This window comes from Desmodus rotundus, chromosome 11 (assembly GCF_022682495.2).
Source record: "Desmodus rotundus isolate HL8 chromosome 11, HLdesRot8A.1, whole genome shotgun sequence".
NCBI lineage: Eukaryota > Metazoa > Chordata > Mammalia > Chiroptera > Phyllostomidae > Desmodus > Desmodus rotundus.
This window is the reverse complement of record NC_071397.1, coordinates 6,298,415-6,314,987: the sequence shown is the minus strand read 5'-3', so window position 1 is coordinate 6,314,987 and position 16,573 is coordinate 6,298,415. Positions and strand designations below refer to the sequence as shown.

Here is a 16,573-nt window from a genome sequence, read left to right as displayed (position 1 = left end):
CAGTACACCATGTGCTAGGCAGAGCAATTTTTGTAAGGTACTAATCATAATATTTTGATTTTTGTTAAATAGTAAGGTAAAATAAAAAAAATACATAGGACCAAGAGGTTACCATCAATGAAGGTTCAGTTCTAATGCTACACTTCTTAAATACATTACCAAAATGTCACTGTATTAATTGGACTATTTGATAATACTTACCACATTAGGAATCGCAAGATGTACTTCAGTTTTTATAAAGGAAATAACATCATCTGACTGCTTTCGTCCATATAGACTGTAATGAGATGGACACTTAGCTGATAAATCTTAACCTACAATTTCCTAAGTAGCTTGCTATGCTATAACACTCAGTCCTAAAAAATAAAGACCATTTTCAAAATACTGAATTACATGAAGAGAATGTTATCTATAATGAAAGTATAAATTTCAAAGAACTCAGTAAACACAGTGATTTAATATTCTTAGAAGTAAAATATTAAGTCTCATATACATTTCCTAGTATTTTAATGCTGTTCTCTCTTTGTAACTAATAATGTTTACCAAAGGCATTTCCCCCCCCCGCCCCAGCCTCATAATAGGCGTTATGAGGTTGAGAAAAAAGATCGCCAACAAAAATCATATGCCTTCTTGCAGGGTCCAGCACAAATAACACCCCTTTTTTATTACAAAACCTTTTATTACAAAATCATAAGCATGTAATTTTGTAGCATAATACCACACTCAAGCACATCATATGACATCTTAGGTGAAATATTCAAATTAAAACTATAAATTATTACACCCATATTACCACACTCAAGCAGGCATTACTTCTGCTGGACCCTGTATACTTTTTTACATATACTTTTTTTAAGACTAGACAGGAGGTTTTACGTCAAAGCTTTCCAAAACTTTCTTTTTAAACACTATCACTCACGCTCAGATATAAGTACAGACATACAAACACATGAGTGCAAGCAGTGAAGGACACAGATCAGAGCACCACTCAGTTTGGTTATCTCCCTCTGCCTCGACCTCTGCCCCCATCCCAGACAAAATTATACTACATGTCAACTTCCCAGGCAAGAAATGCTGTCATTACCAGGAAACCGCACTTCCATTTACGGATGCAACCTACTGCCTGCAGCTACAGTTTTTCCAGCAGATGAGGGCCTGGGCTGACAGGAGCAAAGCCACAGCATCCCTAAGCCAGGCTCTTGTGTGCTCCCCTGCTGAACCTGCCCTATCCTGGTATCTCTCCAGGGGGCAGGAACTGTGAACCCACTAAACCTGGCTCTGTATTCAAGGTTCCAAGGGTGATGAAAAGGCAAGAATGAACCTCCTAGGTAAGGACAGAGGGAAAGAAAGACAAACACTAAAAAACAAAAAAATCTCTGGTTCAAAACAAGTTAGAAATTAAAATCCCAGTAAGCATGACTATGCCTAACAGTAAGAAAGAGAACCAAAATATCAGTAATTGAACCAGCAACTCACTCCAGATGCAATTCAATGCAGAGAAGTATGACAAACTCTAAAATAAGTGTAATGACAATGTTCAAAGATACAAATGAAGACTATCTTCCAAAACAATGATAATAAAGAACTGCTAAACTAAAAAGGCAGAAATGATACAATACCCAGAGGATAAAAAAAGTATCAATTGAAATATTTAAGATGCAATAGATGAAATCACCCTATACTAGATACAGAGATACTTGCCCATAATGTAGCCCAGAAATGCAAAAAGACCAAATGTGTGACGGAGTAGTTAGGACAGAGGGAGGAGAGGACCCAACATTTGAGATGACCACACGTCCATTGTGGCCAGGACAGTTCTGGACACTTCATCTGAGTCATGCCCCTCACTAAAAGAGTGTCCTAGTTGGAAGAATAAATTATGTGGTCAATCCATTCAATGTTCAGCTACTAGGAGCTCCGTAAGAAGGGACTATCCCAAAAGTAGTAACTGAAGAGGAAGTAGCTGGGGATTTTCCAAGATGAAGGAACACTGTATTGCACTCAACAGCAAGTGTACTCTGAGAACAAAGCAGGATTAAATAAAGACCACTCCTCACAGGGGAAAAGAACTACAGAACACCAAGGATAAAATACAGTCTTCCACTAGACTGACTGCAGACTTCTCATCAGCAACATACATCAGAAACAGATGAGAAAGTACTTTCAAAGTGCTGGGAGACAAACTAAAAAGTTTTATGTAGCCAAACTTGTCATGAAAGTAGGAAAGCAAAAAAGGGCATTTTTAGATTTAAAATGAAGAATAAGAGAGTTTACCCCTCAATCATCAAAATAAAATGTCATACATGATTAACTGTAACTATATCAAAAAATCACAGTAAATGTAAACAGACTAAAACTCTATTTTTTAAAAAGATCGAGATAATCAGATTGAATAAAAACAATCATGTATATGATGAGTTTAAGGGGTAAAACAAAACCTGCACAGTAAGGTTTAAATGAAGAGATAAAAAAGATACACACACACAAAATGCTGGGAAAGTAAAATTGACGATAGACTAGAAAGAGCATGATGAATCAGGATTAATATGCATAGAGAGGTTCCCCAACTAAAAATAAAGGGAACAGCGCTCTAAGCAGATCTAATTACTACGACCTTGTATATATAGCTTTAAATACATAAAGAAGAACTGACTAAAACAGAAGGAAAATTTGACAAGTTTACAGTCACACAGGGAGATTCAGCAATGAAAATCCAAGGAATAAATGTGACAAAAATGTGCAAGACTTTTACCCTGAAAGTTACAGAACTTCATAGAAGAATATTAAAGGCAAATCTGTGACTCTGGTAATCCATGACTTTGGATGGAAGACTCAATACTGTAAGGATGCTAATTGTCTACAAATTTTTTACAGATTCAATGTAATCTAAATAATCTTCCCAAAAGAAAAAATAATTTTCAACAATTTTTGCTTGGTTAATTTAACCATGGAAAAAAATATACTGGCTTCCTACCTCACACTAAATACAAAAATCAATACCATGTGGATTAAATCACTAAATGTGAAAGATAAAACTAAAAAATTTTAGAAGACATAATGAAGTAGGAAAATATTTCTTTTACAAGACATAAGAAAATCACAAATTACTAAGAAAAAGATTGATAAGTGAATATTTTAAGGAACAGACTGACAAACTTGAATAACTTGAATATTTTAAAACCCAGCAAAGGATACCATATAGAGAATGAAAAGATGGCCACAACTGAGAGAAGATATTTGCTATATCATCATCAACAAACTAATATGTTGAGAGAATTGATAAATGAATCCAATCCAACAGAAAATCAGAGAGAGAGAAGGAGGAGGGGGAAGAGGAGGAGAGAAGGAGGAAGAGGAAAAAGTGGGAAGAGGAAAAGCAGAGAGGGCAGTGAAACAGAAGGGAAGGGAAGGAAAACACAAATTTTAAGGAAGAAAAAGCACAAATGCCACATAAAATAAAAATACCTTCAACCTCATCAGTAACCAGAAAAATCATAACTGAAATTCCAATGAGAAGCCATTTCATACCGCCTATGCTGGCAAGACTTTTTAAATTAACACCACCAACCGTGTGCGTGGGTGAGGAGCAATGGGACTCTCATGCGAGGCATTGCCTGGTGGAGTGAGGCATCTACGCTAGGGCCCAGCCATTACACTCTTTGCACATGCAGCAGGGGACACGTACAAGAACGTTTGCAGAGGTTTTATTCAAAGCAGCCCAAACCGGGAACAGTCCAAATGACCATCACCAGTAGAACAGAAAAACAGACTGTGCACACTCCAACTATACAGAAGTGAAAATAAGTTATATCAACACAGATTAATCTAAAACACATAATGCTGAATTCAGTCCAAAACAAGCAAAAGTAAATGATATATTGATTAGGAATACAAATACATGGTAAACTCTAAGGAAAACCAAGACAAGGATAAACATCAAGTTCAGGATAGTAAGTCCCTTTGGGTGAGCCAGGAGAGGACCAGTAAGGGGACCGGACATGTTCAGTGTTCTTCATCCTGGCCTGATTGCTAAGAACGTGGTTGTTCATTTGATCACTGTTCTTGCAATATCACCCTTATTTCATACAGTCTTTTCATCAATGCTATATTTTAAATTCTTTAACTTTTAAGTTAATAAAAAGAGGTGCTCTTATTAGCATCATGTTATGACAGTATTACCAGACATATTTAGCATATTTTCAACTTGCCTTGCAACAAATATTCTCCTTTTCATTGTATCCAAAGATAAGCGTGTAGCTTTTTGAAGACTGTCTAGTAATTGATGAGAGAAGAAAGCATAGACCTCTTTACATTCCTGTAATAAGAAATTATATTACATTTGGTATAAAAAATACAAAAACTTTATAACACACCCAAAGCAAGAGTATTAAAAGTGTCATGTGAAAGATGAAAAATAATGAACTATACAATTTCAATTATATTATAGAAAGAAGTCCAACCCTAAATTACTTGCTTATTTTCTAAAAGAAGAATGAAAAGTTTGCTTTCATAAACACTCTAGAAAACCACAAGGACTTATTGAGAAGCCAAACTCAAAAGTGGCTTATTCAAAATAATCACAGTTTGCTCAATACTCAGTAATTCACTCAACAAAACTGAAGCATTTGTTAAGCGTGGTACACTTCTCAATGCTTAGGGGTACAGGCATAAAAGGATATGTAGTCACCATCCTCAAAATGTGTAGCTTGGCAGATAAACATATTTTAAAATGTACAATACCAATGTATATGGCATGAAACCTGCACTGTCTTGAGACCACAGTTTGCCCCTCTCTCCAAGACCCTCTTTGCCAGCAGAGAAGTAGCAAGTTTACTGGTCAGAGTGCAGGACAAGTACTGAGCCTGGACAGGGGTCTAGGCACCACGTCTTGCTTACATATCCAGGGGCCAGTGTCTGCCCATACTATGCCTCTCCAGTCTACACCCTGCCCCTCTGTGACTGGGTGGGTGAGCTGGGTTGAGGTGGGTTGAGCTGGGTCAGAAGGGAGGCTCAGCAGGTGTAAACAAAGAGAAGTAGCTTTACCAGGCTGAAGCGCAGGTGTGACATGATCAGATATATTTATGTCAGACAGACCATCCTGACAGCGTTGTGGAAGGTGGCTTTGAGAGGCAGAGGCTATCTAGGAGGTGACTGCATTGATGCCGCTCCAGGAAGTCCCCCAATTGGAGAGGATCTGGCGGCACTCAGTCTTGCTCTACAGACCCCAGCCAGAGAGGAAGGGAACGCAACTGGAAGAGAAGAGTTGCAGGCATGGGAATACCTTCCGCTCTCCCACTGACTCCTGCCGATTGCTAATGGCGGCCTGGCGCATGGCTCTAGAAGAAATCCAAAGCTAAAATCTAGACTCAGCAGGACAGTGTTCCCCCTTCAATTGCTGATATCATCCTTGAGCAAGGTGAACGTGTAACAAATGTGTGCCGCTTATTTCCAAAACTGTACTCTTCTCTTCCAGTTGCGTGAATTAAAAGAAGACTGACAGGGGCGGGGAAGCAGGAATCAGCACAGATGCACGGCCAGAAGGCTGAGGCAGAAGAAGGAGAAAGAAACCTTCATTTCGACACTTCTCAACACAGTGTGAAAACCTGCCCACTCAGGGTCTCTCCTAGAGAAGAGTCTACAGGCCATTCATGGTGCTGGTTAAAAATGTGGATCCCTGGGCCCTGACTGAGTCAAAATCTGGGCTTGCAATGTAGGTAACACTATTAAACACAGAAACTGAGAAAAAAGTTCTCCACTGAGCCGAACAGATTGACACTACAACCCCAGAAGCGGCATTTACTGTGTGAGAAAACATGGTCGATTATCATAGGGGAGATAACTGTATAAATGTAGTTGAAAGATCACATTACACGATGATGTTGGGGAAAACTGTAAGGACTGCCATATTTCGCCAGGCTCTACAGTGAAGAATTGGAAATGATATTTTCTGGATTTTGTTATAAATCTGAATTAGCTGTGCATCCACATAGGACGGCTGTAGAGCCTCCGGTACAAAGCCCCATTCAGGGTTACCTACAGTCCTACGGGGCGTGACCCTGTGAAGCACAAAAGGTTGTGTCAGAGTAAGTACCTTCTTAAATTCATCTTCTTTGTCATTGACGGCAACCTCAGTCACGATATTAGTCTCATAGTCAGGGTTTTCACTCTCTTCTGCTTCACTTCCAAAAACAACATGTTTCCTCTGCTCTATGGATAAAAGACAAAAAATATACTAATATTTAATGTTAAGCATTTGATTTACTTTGTTTCTGTAGGAGTCATTCTTGAATGCAATTTAAATCACTGATCTCAATAGAATTGTTATTCCACTAAGAAATATACTCTTTACATATACTCTGTCTTAGTATCTAGAATTAAGAAATACTTAAAGAGGGTTTTACATACTATCTTTCTAAAATATTTATTTACTTTTTGAGTTTCATAACTTAATGAACGGATATTTTTGTGTTTTGACACATCTGAGGAAAACTAACTAAACTAAGGGGGGAGCGCTAAGCTGAAGAAGACATGCTGTGGCTAGTTGTTTAAGCTCGGAGTTCCTCATCACTAGCACTACTGACAGTCCGGTGGTTGGGGGCTGTCCTGAGCATTTAGGATGGTCGGCAGCATCTGTGGTCTCTACCCACTAGAAGCCAGTAGCACCTCCCCTTGCTGTGTGACGACCAAAAATGTCTCCAGGCCTTTTAGAACACTGGGGGAGGGGGTGGGGGAGAGAGAGAGAACATAGCAGACCTGAGACTGCTATCCATGGAAAGGCCTGCTGGCAAGGTTGGTCCTTGCTTGGCATCTGGGAACTTGGATTTCAGAAGGGTTCCCACCATCTCTAACTAAGCAATTTTCAACCTTTTTCATTTCATGGTACACATAAACTAATTACTAAAATTCTGTGGCACACCAAAAAATATGTGTTTTGCTGATCTGACCAAAAATATGTATAATTTTGATTCATTCATACTGATGGCAATTGTTGTGTTGGCTGTTGTTATTTTTTTTTTATTTGACAACCTAAAGGAAAGAGGTCAGTGCCCCAGACTAAATCGTGGGGGTGCATGGTGGGGTGAAAACGGAGACAATAGTACTTGAACAACAATAAAAATAAAATAAAAATAAAAATAGTCAGGTACTGCATGTTTTAAATTCTCTTGTGGCCACCGGTTGAGAATCGCTGCTCTACCTGCTAGAAAGGGTTCACTGAGCCTGCCTGGACAGTTCATGCAAACAATGTGGCTTATGCTGAACGCCTGCTCTGCTTTCCTTCCAGGAGTCTGGGCGTTTGGTACCTGCTAAGCAGAAGGTGTCTACCTGCGAACACATCCGTAACTACTGGGATTCAAACATCACAGCTAGTGAAATTACCTGGTGCCTGTTTTGTTTTCCCGCTGTACTTAACTTCATAAATACTTTCAAATATTGATATAAGTTCTCTGACAGCTTCTTCCACATGCTTACTTTTGTGGTTTAGAATCTCGGCCCATTCTTTTGTATATGTCTATTAAACAAAGAAATGACTCATTAATTTCCAGATAATTTAAAAATACTGTGAAAATTATTAATAAGGCTATAATTAACACCACTGGAAAAAAACTAGAGACAGTGCCAATAGCATAATGTTTCAGATCCAAAACTGTCAGCGGCTGAAGGCACAGCTGCCAAGGCCCACGCCAAGAACAGGAGAAAGAAGAAAAATTCAAAGTTTCTTACCGTTATCTGATTCAATCACACACAGACATCTACATTCACATTTATATGATGGGGAAAAAGGCTAAAGAAGTGAAGAGATAAGAATGTTAAAAGTTTAAAATAAGAAATTGTGGGGGAGCTCTGCCTGCAGGGCACCCCATCTGCCACGGATGAAAGTAAGTCTACCAAGACATGATCTGCTTGGGAGGAGAGGTGGCCAATCTCTCAAAGGAGAAGGGCCAAGAGCCTTTTTCTCAATGGGCTTTTATTGGGTTCAATTTGTACAGGAATACAGGTAAAGCTCATCAATCATTGTCAGGCAGTAAGGATCAAAAAATAGATAACATACAAAGAACTCTGAGGGCTTACTCTGAGTCAGGGTCAGTTAGCTAAAGGGTTATAAGACTTTGGGGAACAAACTCATTTCATGCTTGGACCCTTACCAGAAAATTGAGGGCATTCTCAGCAAAGCAGCTTTCACAGGATTTTATGCATTCTTTCTTAGGCCTGATCACCCCAGGGAACCACTGGTTCCAAGCCAGGGCTGCACCTCCCTCTGTCATTGTTTCAGGCTTAAATCAGGCAGGGGAGGTAAGGCAGCCAAGAGATTAGGAGACTTCTTGCAGACAGAATGAGGACTCAGGCTATGTCAAAGCTGAGGGGCAAGGGTCCATCACCCCCTTTTTCTATAGTCCCCCAAGTCCTTTCCTGTGGGCCCCCCGTGACCATGCCTGTCTTAGGTCATCCCTCCCTTGAGGAATCTTACCCGTCATTGGCTAACCAGTAAGGCTCGGGGCCAAGCCAGGTAAAGCAAAGGGGGCAGAGGCGGTGCCCCTGCCAGGGAGATAAGCTTTGTCTCCTTAGTGGTCCCAAGGTCTCTCACTCAGCCTTAGCCATGGGGGGGTTACAGCTTCTGAAAGCAGGCAGGGCAGTTCCCAACAAAAAATGGTTTACAAAATGACAATCCAAAGTGTTACTGAAATTCAAATGAGATGAGGTTTTTAAGTAAGTACGGTGTTGGATTCCAGGCATCAAAATTTAAGAACTTTGTGTGTATTAATTTAATTACATGACAACCTCTTGGGATAGGTAATATTATTGTCCTCATTTCGCAGCTGAGAAAACTGAGGCTCAGGAAGAATAAGAAATTTGACCAAGGTCGCACAGCAGGTGGTAAAGATAGAGGTTTGAGAGCAGTTTTGACTGATTCTAAAGTCTGTGTTTTGCCTTTCTAAATCATTTCTAATGGTCAGAAGAGGAGGCTTTCGGAGGAAGTTGAGAAGTTAAATTTAAAAAAGAAAACGGGTTTGTAAATCGAACAGGCCTTTTGATATACCCACAACATCCAAACATTTTAGAAAAGAGAAAAGCAAATGGCAGCAGCCAACTTGGGCCTTCCAAAGCACTCCCGCGAAGGAACCGAAGCCTGTCCATGCAAACCTCTCCCGACAAGCCTTGCGAGGCCCCATTTCCTCCGAGCTGCCCTCACGTTCCTTTCTTGGCTCCTGGCCTGAGGGAGACACTTCTAAGTTTGTTGCTCCCATTTATACAACCTCATCTGTATCTCGACCCATCCTCATCTCCCATGCCAGTCTCGTGGGAAATGGTTTCCTCCTCCTCCTCCCCGAAGACATTCTCTGATGCTCTGAACCCCCACTGACTCTTCTGACTTCGCTCCATCATTCACTCCTGCCGTCTTGCCTAGCTAGTCCACTCAGTGTTAAACATTGCAATGATGATGGTGCCTAAGAACCACTTCAGTCTAGCAGGAAAAATGAGTTTTAAGCAAGTAGACACTTCCTGCTAATCCTGGCAGACTGACCACATGTAAACACAGGTTTACACGATCACCCTCCCCACCCGTTCACTTTGAAATCGTACGCTACAAAGAACCATACACAACGAATTAAACATGACAGACTGAAGAGACGTGTTTACTTGGGCAATCCTCTGACAGCTCCAGATACCTCAAACACACACACACACACACACACACACAAAGTCTTTTGAAAACAATGTGCCCACAAGAATAAATGAGATGATGCCACATAAATTCTTCTGTATGTTTCCAATACTATATAACAATGAAGTTAACGAGATTTGACAATTGGTGCTGGGACAACTGAATATCTACTTGCAAGGGAATGAAATTGAATCCTTCCCTTATACCATATACAAAAATTAATTCACAATGAATCATAGACCTCAGTGCAAAAGCTAAAACTATAAAACTCAAAAAAAGATAGTCGTAGAACTTCATAATCTTGGATTAGGCAAAGTTTTCTTAGCTATAACACCAAAAACAAAGCAACAAAAGAAAAAGAAGATAAATTGGACATCGTCAAAATTTAAAAACTTTTGGACTTTGTAAGACAACATCAACAAGGTGAAAAGACAACCCACAGAATGGAAGAAAAAAATGCAAATCGTGTATCTGATAAAGGACTAGTATCTAGAACATATAAAGAACAATTACAAGTCAAAAAATAGACATTTCTGAAGGGAAGTATACAATAGGTTAATAAGCACATGAAAAAAGGTTCAACATCACTAGTCATCAGGGAAATGCAAATCAACACCTCAGTAAGTTATGCTTCACAGCCACCAGGATGGCAGTAACAGTAAGTGTGGACAAGGTATGGAGAAATTGGAACTATGTACCAGGCTAGTGGGAATGAAAAGTAACGCAGCCGCTTTGGAACACAGTCTGACAGCTCTTCAAAAGGTTAAAAGTGGCCCTGGTTGGTGTGGCTCAGTGGACTGAGTGCCAGCCTGAGAACCAAAGGGTCTCCAGTTTGATTCCCAGTCAGGGCACATGCCTGCGTTTCGGGCCAGGTTCCCAGTGCAGGGCGTGCAAGAGGCAACTGGTCGATATTTCTCTCTCTCTCTTTCTCCCTCCCTTCCCTCTCTCTAAGAATAAATAAATGAAATCTTTAAAAAAATATGAAAGAATAATGTCTAGTGTGTGGCCGCTGGCTGGAGCTGTTGAAGCCTGTACATCTTTGGGCTGAGGATGTTCCAAAACAGCTGGGATATCTAAATGCAACTGACACAGACTTCTACTTTCAGACTGTAACTGTACATTTTAGGTTTATGATTAAAACGAGTGTTTTTATGATTAAAATAAAATACATCAATGCATACCTCATTGAGAGTCAACATATCTTCTACTCTGGTAGCGCCACTTTCCGGCAGAGAAATTAACACAGTTTTGGCTATCTCCTTCAGAACTGTATCGATATGCATCTCACACAGGTCACTGATCTACCAACAGGAATAAAACGTGAAAGAAAACTCTTCTTTCATCCAAAATGTACTTGATTTATACACTAATTTAGAGGGCCATATCTGGAAACTTGCCTCCAGAGCCCAGCATAATTTGATGGAAATTTTACAAGTGTATCTGCAAAGAAAGCTTGACATGGAACTAAAGTTTTATTGAGCAGTAATGTGTACCATATATATTCTTTTAAATCCCCATTCGAGCCCACGAACCGTCACTGTCCCAGTTTTACAGTGAAAGAAAGCGACGCTCAGAGATGTAAGGTAACCAGAGGAAACACACACCTAATGAAGGCAGAGAATCCTCCCCAGATGTACCCAACTCCCAAGCCTCTAAGTTCTGACAGCTGCACTGTGCTGCCACCGCTGACAGACTAGCACATCTACAGTGACATGTGTGTTCTATGTAGCAAACATGTCACCAATCAACAGACGGTTGCCACCTAGATGACTGCCCCACTTAATTAATATTACATGCAGGGGTATTTGGGCACTCTGTTCTGCCATTTTTCCACAGTCTACAGTTATCCCATTTTCTAAAATACACTGGAGTTGAGCCATCATTTTAACATATCAAAGGCAAGGTAATTCAGAGACAACAGACAATCCTAGATGAAAAGGGCTCAAAGTAGTTAAAGAAATATAAAGCATTATTTTTTGTAACTTAGTGGATTCCTTTTAGTAAAAAATCAGAGCTTCCAAAGGGCCTTCATAGGTCATCAAACTGTTACTCTTAGCCTGAGTATCCATGTAGGTAGTTTTTTAATATTCATCTATTTTACCTTCTTTAAAAGTTGATTGAACATATTCAAAACTGAGTCAACTTCTTGAAAGAAGCTCTCTAGGGTTAAGGATGACCATGTTAATATTGTGAGCCCTTGTCTCAACACAGATTCCACCTAGAAAAAGAAAAAAAGTTTCCATTATTAACATAAGCATCTGCATTTATTAAAAAGGCTTTCTTTTATTGCTTGAAAATATTATAGGTAATATTTCCTTAATTATATTTCCCCCCCATTATACTTAGCAAAGGTAACTTCTTGGTTTTTATTAATCATCTTTGGCTGCCCATGAAGCAATTGTGGTTTCTTAGAAAGTGCTAATTATTTAGATTTAGTTGTTTTGCAAAGGCAACAAAACTTCGACAAGAAACCATTCTGTAGGAATAATAGAGCTATAAAGTTGAACTAGAAAGATAGACGGTCTAGGCAAAAAACAGATGTTCTAACATCCACAGTCTAACTTTAAATGGCAAGAAAATCAGTGAAAACCTTCACATTACCAACCTTTTTCATCTTAGGCGTCATCAGGTTGACAAACACGGAGGGCACTTCCTGACACAGCTCATCGTAGTACTGCAGCAGGTCCTGTTAAAAGTCAAAATGGCGTGTTTTACTTCACCGCAATTTAAAACAACACACACATTTTGATTCCGACCGGCAAGGCTTCACAATACCCGTCTCCTCACCGTCCTGCCAGATGGAGGGCGCTCATTTCCCTTGGACTAATTTACTGTGCTTTCTCCTCATCTGTAAGGGCCTGAGCATCCCCTTCAAACAGCGAGTCAGTAGGGCTTTCTAGAGCTGCACTTTTCATGTTCGTTGTTTAATTGTCTTTACAGATTTATGCTATTTTAAATAGCTTGGGTAATTATCTTTTCATGGCATCTGTTATTACATTTTCCTCTTTCTGTTGCTTGTCCTTTGACACAGTAAAGCACACACATCACTGATGCCACACTTGTTTTCCTGAATCAACATCAATGTCCACACAATCAGAATTAATAACTTTGGCTATTTTCTTTTATATATCTTTCAGAGATGAACCATAACAATCAATTTTTGGCCATTTTGTAATTTATTGCACTGTGTAATGGGAGGTATGGGTTCAAGTTAAACTTCCATCAAAGTAATAATGTTACACTGTTTCAAATGTTTACTTACTAGTTTCAGAAGTTATTAATTCCTTCCCTGCTTTTTTCTTTACTTGTTGTTGAACTTTTAAGTACACTTGACACTTGGCAAAGGACTTGACTTTCCTAGTATCATTCGATACTAACTAAATCCTGAAGGACATAATGCAGGTGATAGTATCCTCAATTTATAGCAGCACTTGGACAGTCAACTCTCCAAAGCCACAACTGGCCAATAAAAACCCTACGGTTTTTGATGTTGAAGCTAAAGTTTGCACAATGCCCACACTCCTCTCAGGTTTGTTTGTTTGTTTTTCAAATATAGCAACTAAATACTATTTTGGTACCAGCTAACGTTATTAAACTCTTAGGAGAAAGCATGTACATAAATCTTCATGACCTTGCATTAGGTAAAGATTTCTTAGATGTAACACTAAAAACACAAGAGACAAAAGAAAAAGTAATAAACTGAACTTCACCAAAATTAAAAATATGCTTCAAAGGACACTACCAAGAAAATGAAAAGAAAACCCACAGAATAGGAGAAAATATTTTCAAATCATTTATCTGATAAGGTATTTGTATCTAGAATATGAGGTCTGTCCACAAGGTATCCAGCCATGTAATATGAAAAACAGAGACATTTATTGAAGAAGATACAAGATACAAGAAACATTGTACATAGGATAATGACTCCTCAGTCCCCTTCAAAGGAGGCACCTTGGGACCTCACACAGTTTTCCCAATCACCATCAGTTGTCCCATCATATTTTCCTGAATCTCATCAATGCCCTGAAATCTCTTCCCTTTCAAAGGTGATTTTAGTTTGGGGGAAAGCAAGAAGTCCCAGGGCACCAAATCTGGGCTGTAGGGGGTTGAGTCACCTGGGTGGTTTGATGTTTTGCAAAAAAACTCTGCACCAGATGTGACACATGAGCAGAGGCACACTGTTGTGACGAAACTGCCAATCACCAGCTGCCCACAGCTGTGGCCTTCTGGATCACCAGAAGAGTTTTCGTGGAGGAATGTTCAAGCTTAAGGCAAAATTGGATGCAGATCTGTTGCTCTATTCAGTCATTTTGAATGTGATGGCCACACAGTATACATGCTCACTCAGTAGCATCTACCACCCCCACTGCCTAGTACAGTGAAGTCGTCAGTGCTCCCGCATGCGCATTCCAGTCCACTCTCCTTGGCTGCCAGGTTACATCTGTCTCACAAACCATTCTCGTTACAGTAACGATGGCTGGACTTTTTCTGGACAGACCTCGCTTATAACTCAGCAATAAAAAGGCAAACGACTCAGTTAAGATACGGACAAAGGATCTGAACAGACATTCCTGCAAAGACCTACAAATGGACTGGGTGCATGTGAAAAGATGCTGATCAGAACCGCAGGGACGCACTGCCTTACATCCAAACGGCGTTCAAATGGAGAAGACGGCAGAAAGTTTTGACAAGGGTGAGGACAGACTGACACCCTCATACACTACCCATACAAAATAATGTAGTCTCTGAAAACAGGGTGTCAGTTAGTAACAATGTTAAACATAGAGTTACCAAGTTACTGAAATCCAGCAATTTCACTACTGGGTATCCCCCTAGCGCAGCAATTTTCAACCAGTGTGCCTCAAGAATTTTTGAAACATGTAATACCTGACTATTAGCCAGGGACATTGACCTCTTCTCCCTTAGATTGTCAAATAAAAAAATGACAGCAGCCAACACAACAACAGCCATCGAGTGTGAAGGAATCCAAATTATACATATTTTTTTGTCAGATAGGCAAAAATATATTTTTTGGTGTGCTGCAGAATTTTCGTAATTAGTTTACGTGTGCCATTGGGTGAAAAAGGTTGAAAATTGCTTCCCTAGAGAATAAAAATATATATCTCCCCCAAAAAAACTTGCATACAAACACTCACAGCATTATTAATAGCCAAAAAGTGAAAACAACCCAAGCATCCATCAACTGATGAATGGATAACTAAAATGTGGTCCAACTATACAATGCAATATTATTTGGCCATAAAAAGGAATAAAGTACTCATACATGGAACAATATAGATAAACTTTGAAAACATCACGCTAGATTAAAGAAGCCAGTCTCAAATGTCCAACCTAGGCAAATCTGTAGAGATAAAATGTAGATTGAGTGGTTGCCAGGGGAAGGTGTATCTTATTAGTATCCTTAGGATTAAACATATTATAAAATAGAATGCACTTAACCTATAAAATTCTAATATCAGGAATATGTTTTAAAAATTATTACACATCATTGTCACTATCCAGAAGTCTAAATCTGATATGTAATAATCTTTTCACTTTCTGCTTTCCAACTCCAATCCTTCCTTTTGTTCGCATTGCCAGTATTTTAATTCTATCAAGAACCAACAACGGAACAAAATAGAGGGAGCAGCAATAAACCCACGCATATGTGGTCAATTAATTTACAAAGGAACCAGAATATACAAAGGAGTCAAGAACATACAATGGGGAAGGATGGTCTCTTCAATAAATGGTGTTGGAAAAACAGGACAACCAGATGCAAAAGAATGAAACTGGACATCTACCTTACACCATACATAAAAATCATCTCAAAACACATTAAAGAGTTACATTTAAGACCTGAAACTATAAAACTCCTAGAATAAAACAGGAAGTAAGTTCCTTAACATAAGTCTTAGCAATTATTTTTTTTTATTTAACACCAAAAGCATAAGCAACAAAAGCAAAAATAAGTAAGTGGAAACTACATCAAACTAAAAAGCTTCTGCAGCAAAAGAAATCATCAACAAAATGAAAAGGCAATGTATGAAATGGAAAAACATATTTGCAAATCATATATATGATAAGGGGTTGATACCCAAAATATATGAAGAACTCACCCAATCCAAAAGCAAAAAATAAAAATAAAAATTCATTTAAACATGAGCAGAGGAACATTTTTCCAAAGATGACATGTAAAAAGCCAATAGGTGCATGAACAGGTGCTCACACCACAGATCACCAGGGAAAGGCAAATCAGAATCACAATGAAATACAGGTTACAGCATAGGGAACACAGTCAATAATAATGAGCTACATGTGTATGGGGCCAGGTGGGCACTTGAAGCGGGAATGAGGGGCGGTGAACCACTCTGTAAAGTACATTATGTTCTAAGCACTTTGCTGTACATCTGAAACTAATACAGAATAATATTGAATGTAAACTGTAATTTTTAAAAAAAGATAAAAAGTGATGACTGTTGGGAAGGATGTAGAGAAGAGGGAACCCTGGGGATGTAAATTAGTGCAGTCACTATGGAAAACAGTATGGAGGTTCCTGAAAAATTAAAAACAGAACCACACTATGATCCAGCAAATCCCGCTTCTGTGCATATATCCACTGGGAATACAACCCAGACCTCAAAGACTTATCTGTCCTCCCATGCTCACTGCAGCACTGTTCACAACAGCCAAGATAGGGAGGCACCCAAGTGTCTGCCAAAGGCTGAATAAATAAAGAAGATGTGAGATACATAGAGAGAGAAAAAGGACCATGAGAAAAAGGACATCCTGCCATTTGGCACAAGACGGATGGACCTCGAGGCCTCAGACAGAGAAATACAAATACTGCATGACATCACTTACATGTGGAATACAAACAAGCCAAACTTGTAAAAACAGAAAGTAGGT

At 39.3% G+C, this 16,573-nt stretch overlaps 1 protein-coding gene across 1 annotated transcript in view; it reads right to left on the bottom strand.

Moving 5' to 3' along the window:
• DNAH8 (dynein axonemal heavy chain 8) overlaps window positions 1–16,573 on the bottom strand; it is a 288,603-nt gene that overhangs the window by 205,984 nt on the left and 66,046 nt on the right. Inside the window, exons 19-25 of the mRNA XM_024557808.3 lie at window positions 12,270–12,350; window positions 11,766–11,882; window positions 10,846–10,965; window positions 7,378–7,510; window positions 6,092–6,207; window positions 4,209–4,315; window positions 202–277 (exon numbers count right to left, since the gene is read on the bottom strand). Of these exons, the coding sequence (XP_024413576.3) occupies window positions 202–277; window positions 4,209–4,315; window positions 6,092–6,207; window positions 7,378–7,510; window positions 10,846–10,965; window positions 11,766–11,882; window positions 12,270–12,350 (750 nt within the window). The remainder of the gene's footprint in view (window positions 1–201; window positions 278–4,208; window positions 4,316–6,091; window positions 6,208–7,377; window positions 7,511–10,845; window positions 10,966–11,765; window positions 11,883–12,269; window positions 12,351–16,573) is intronic.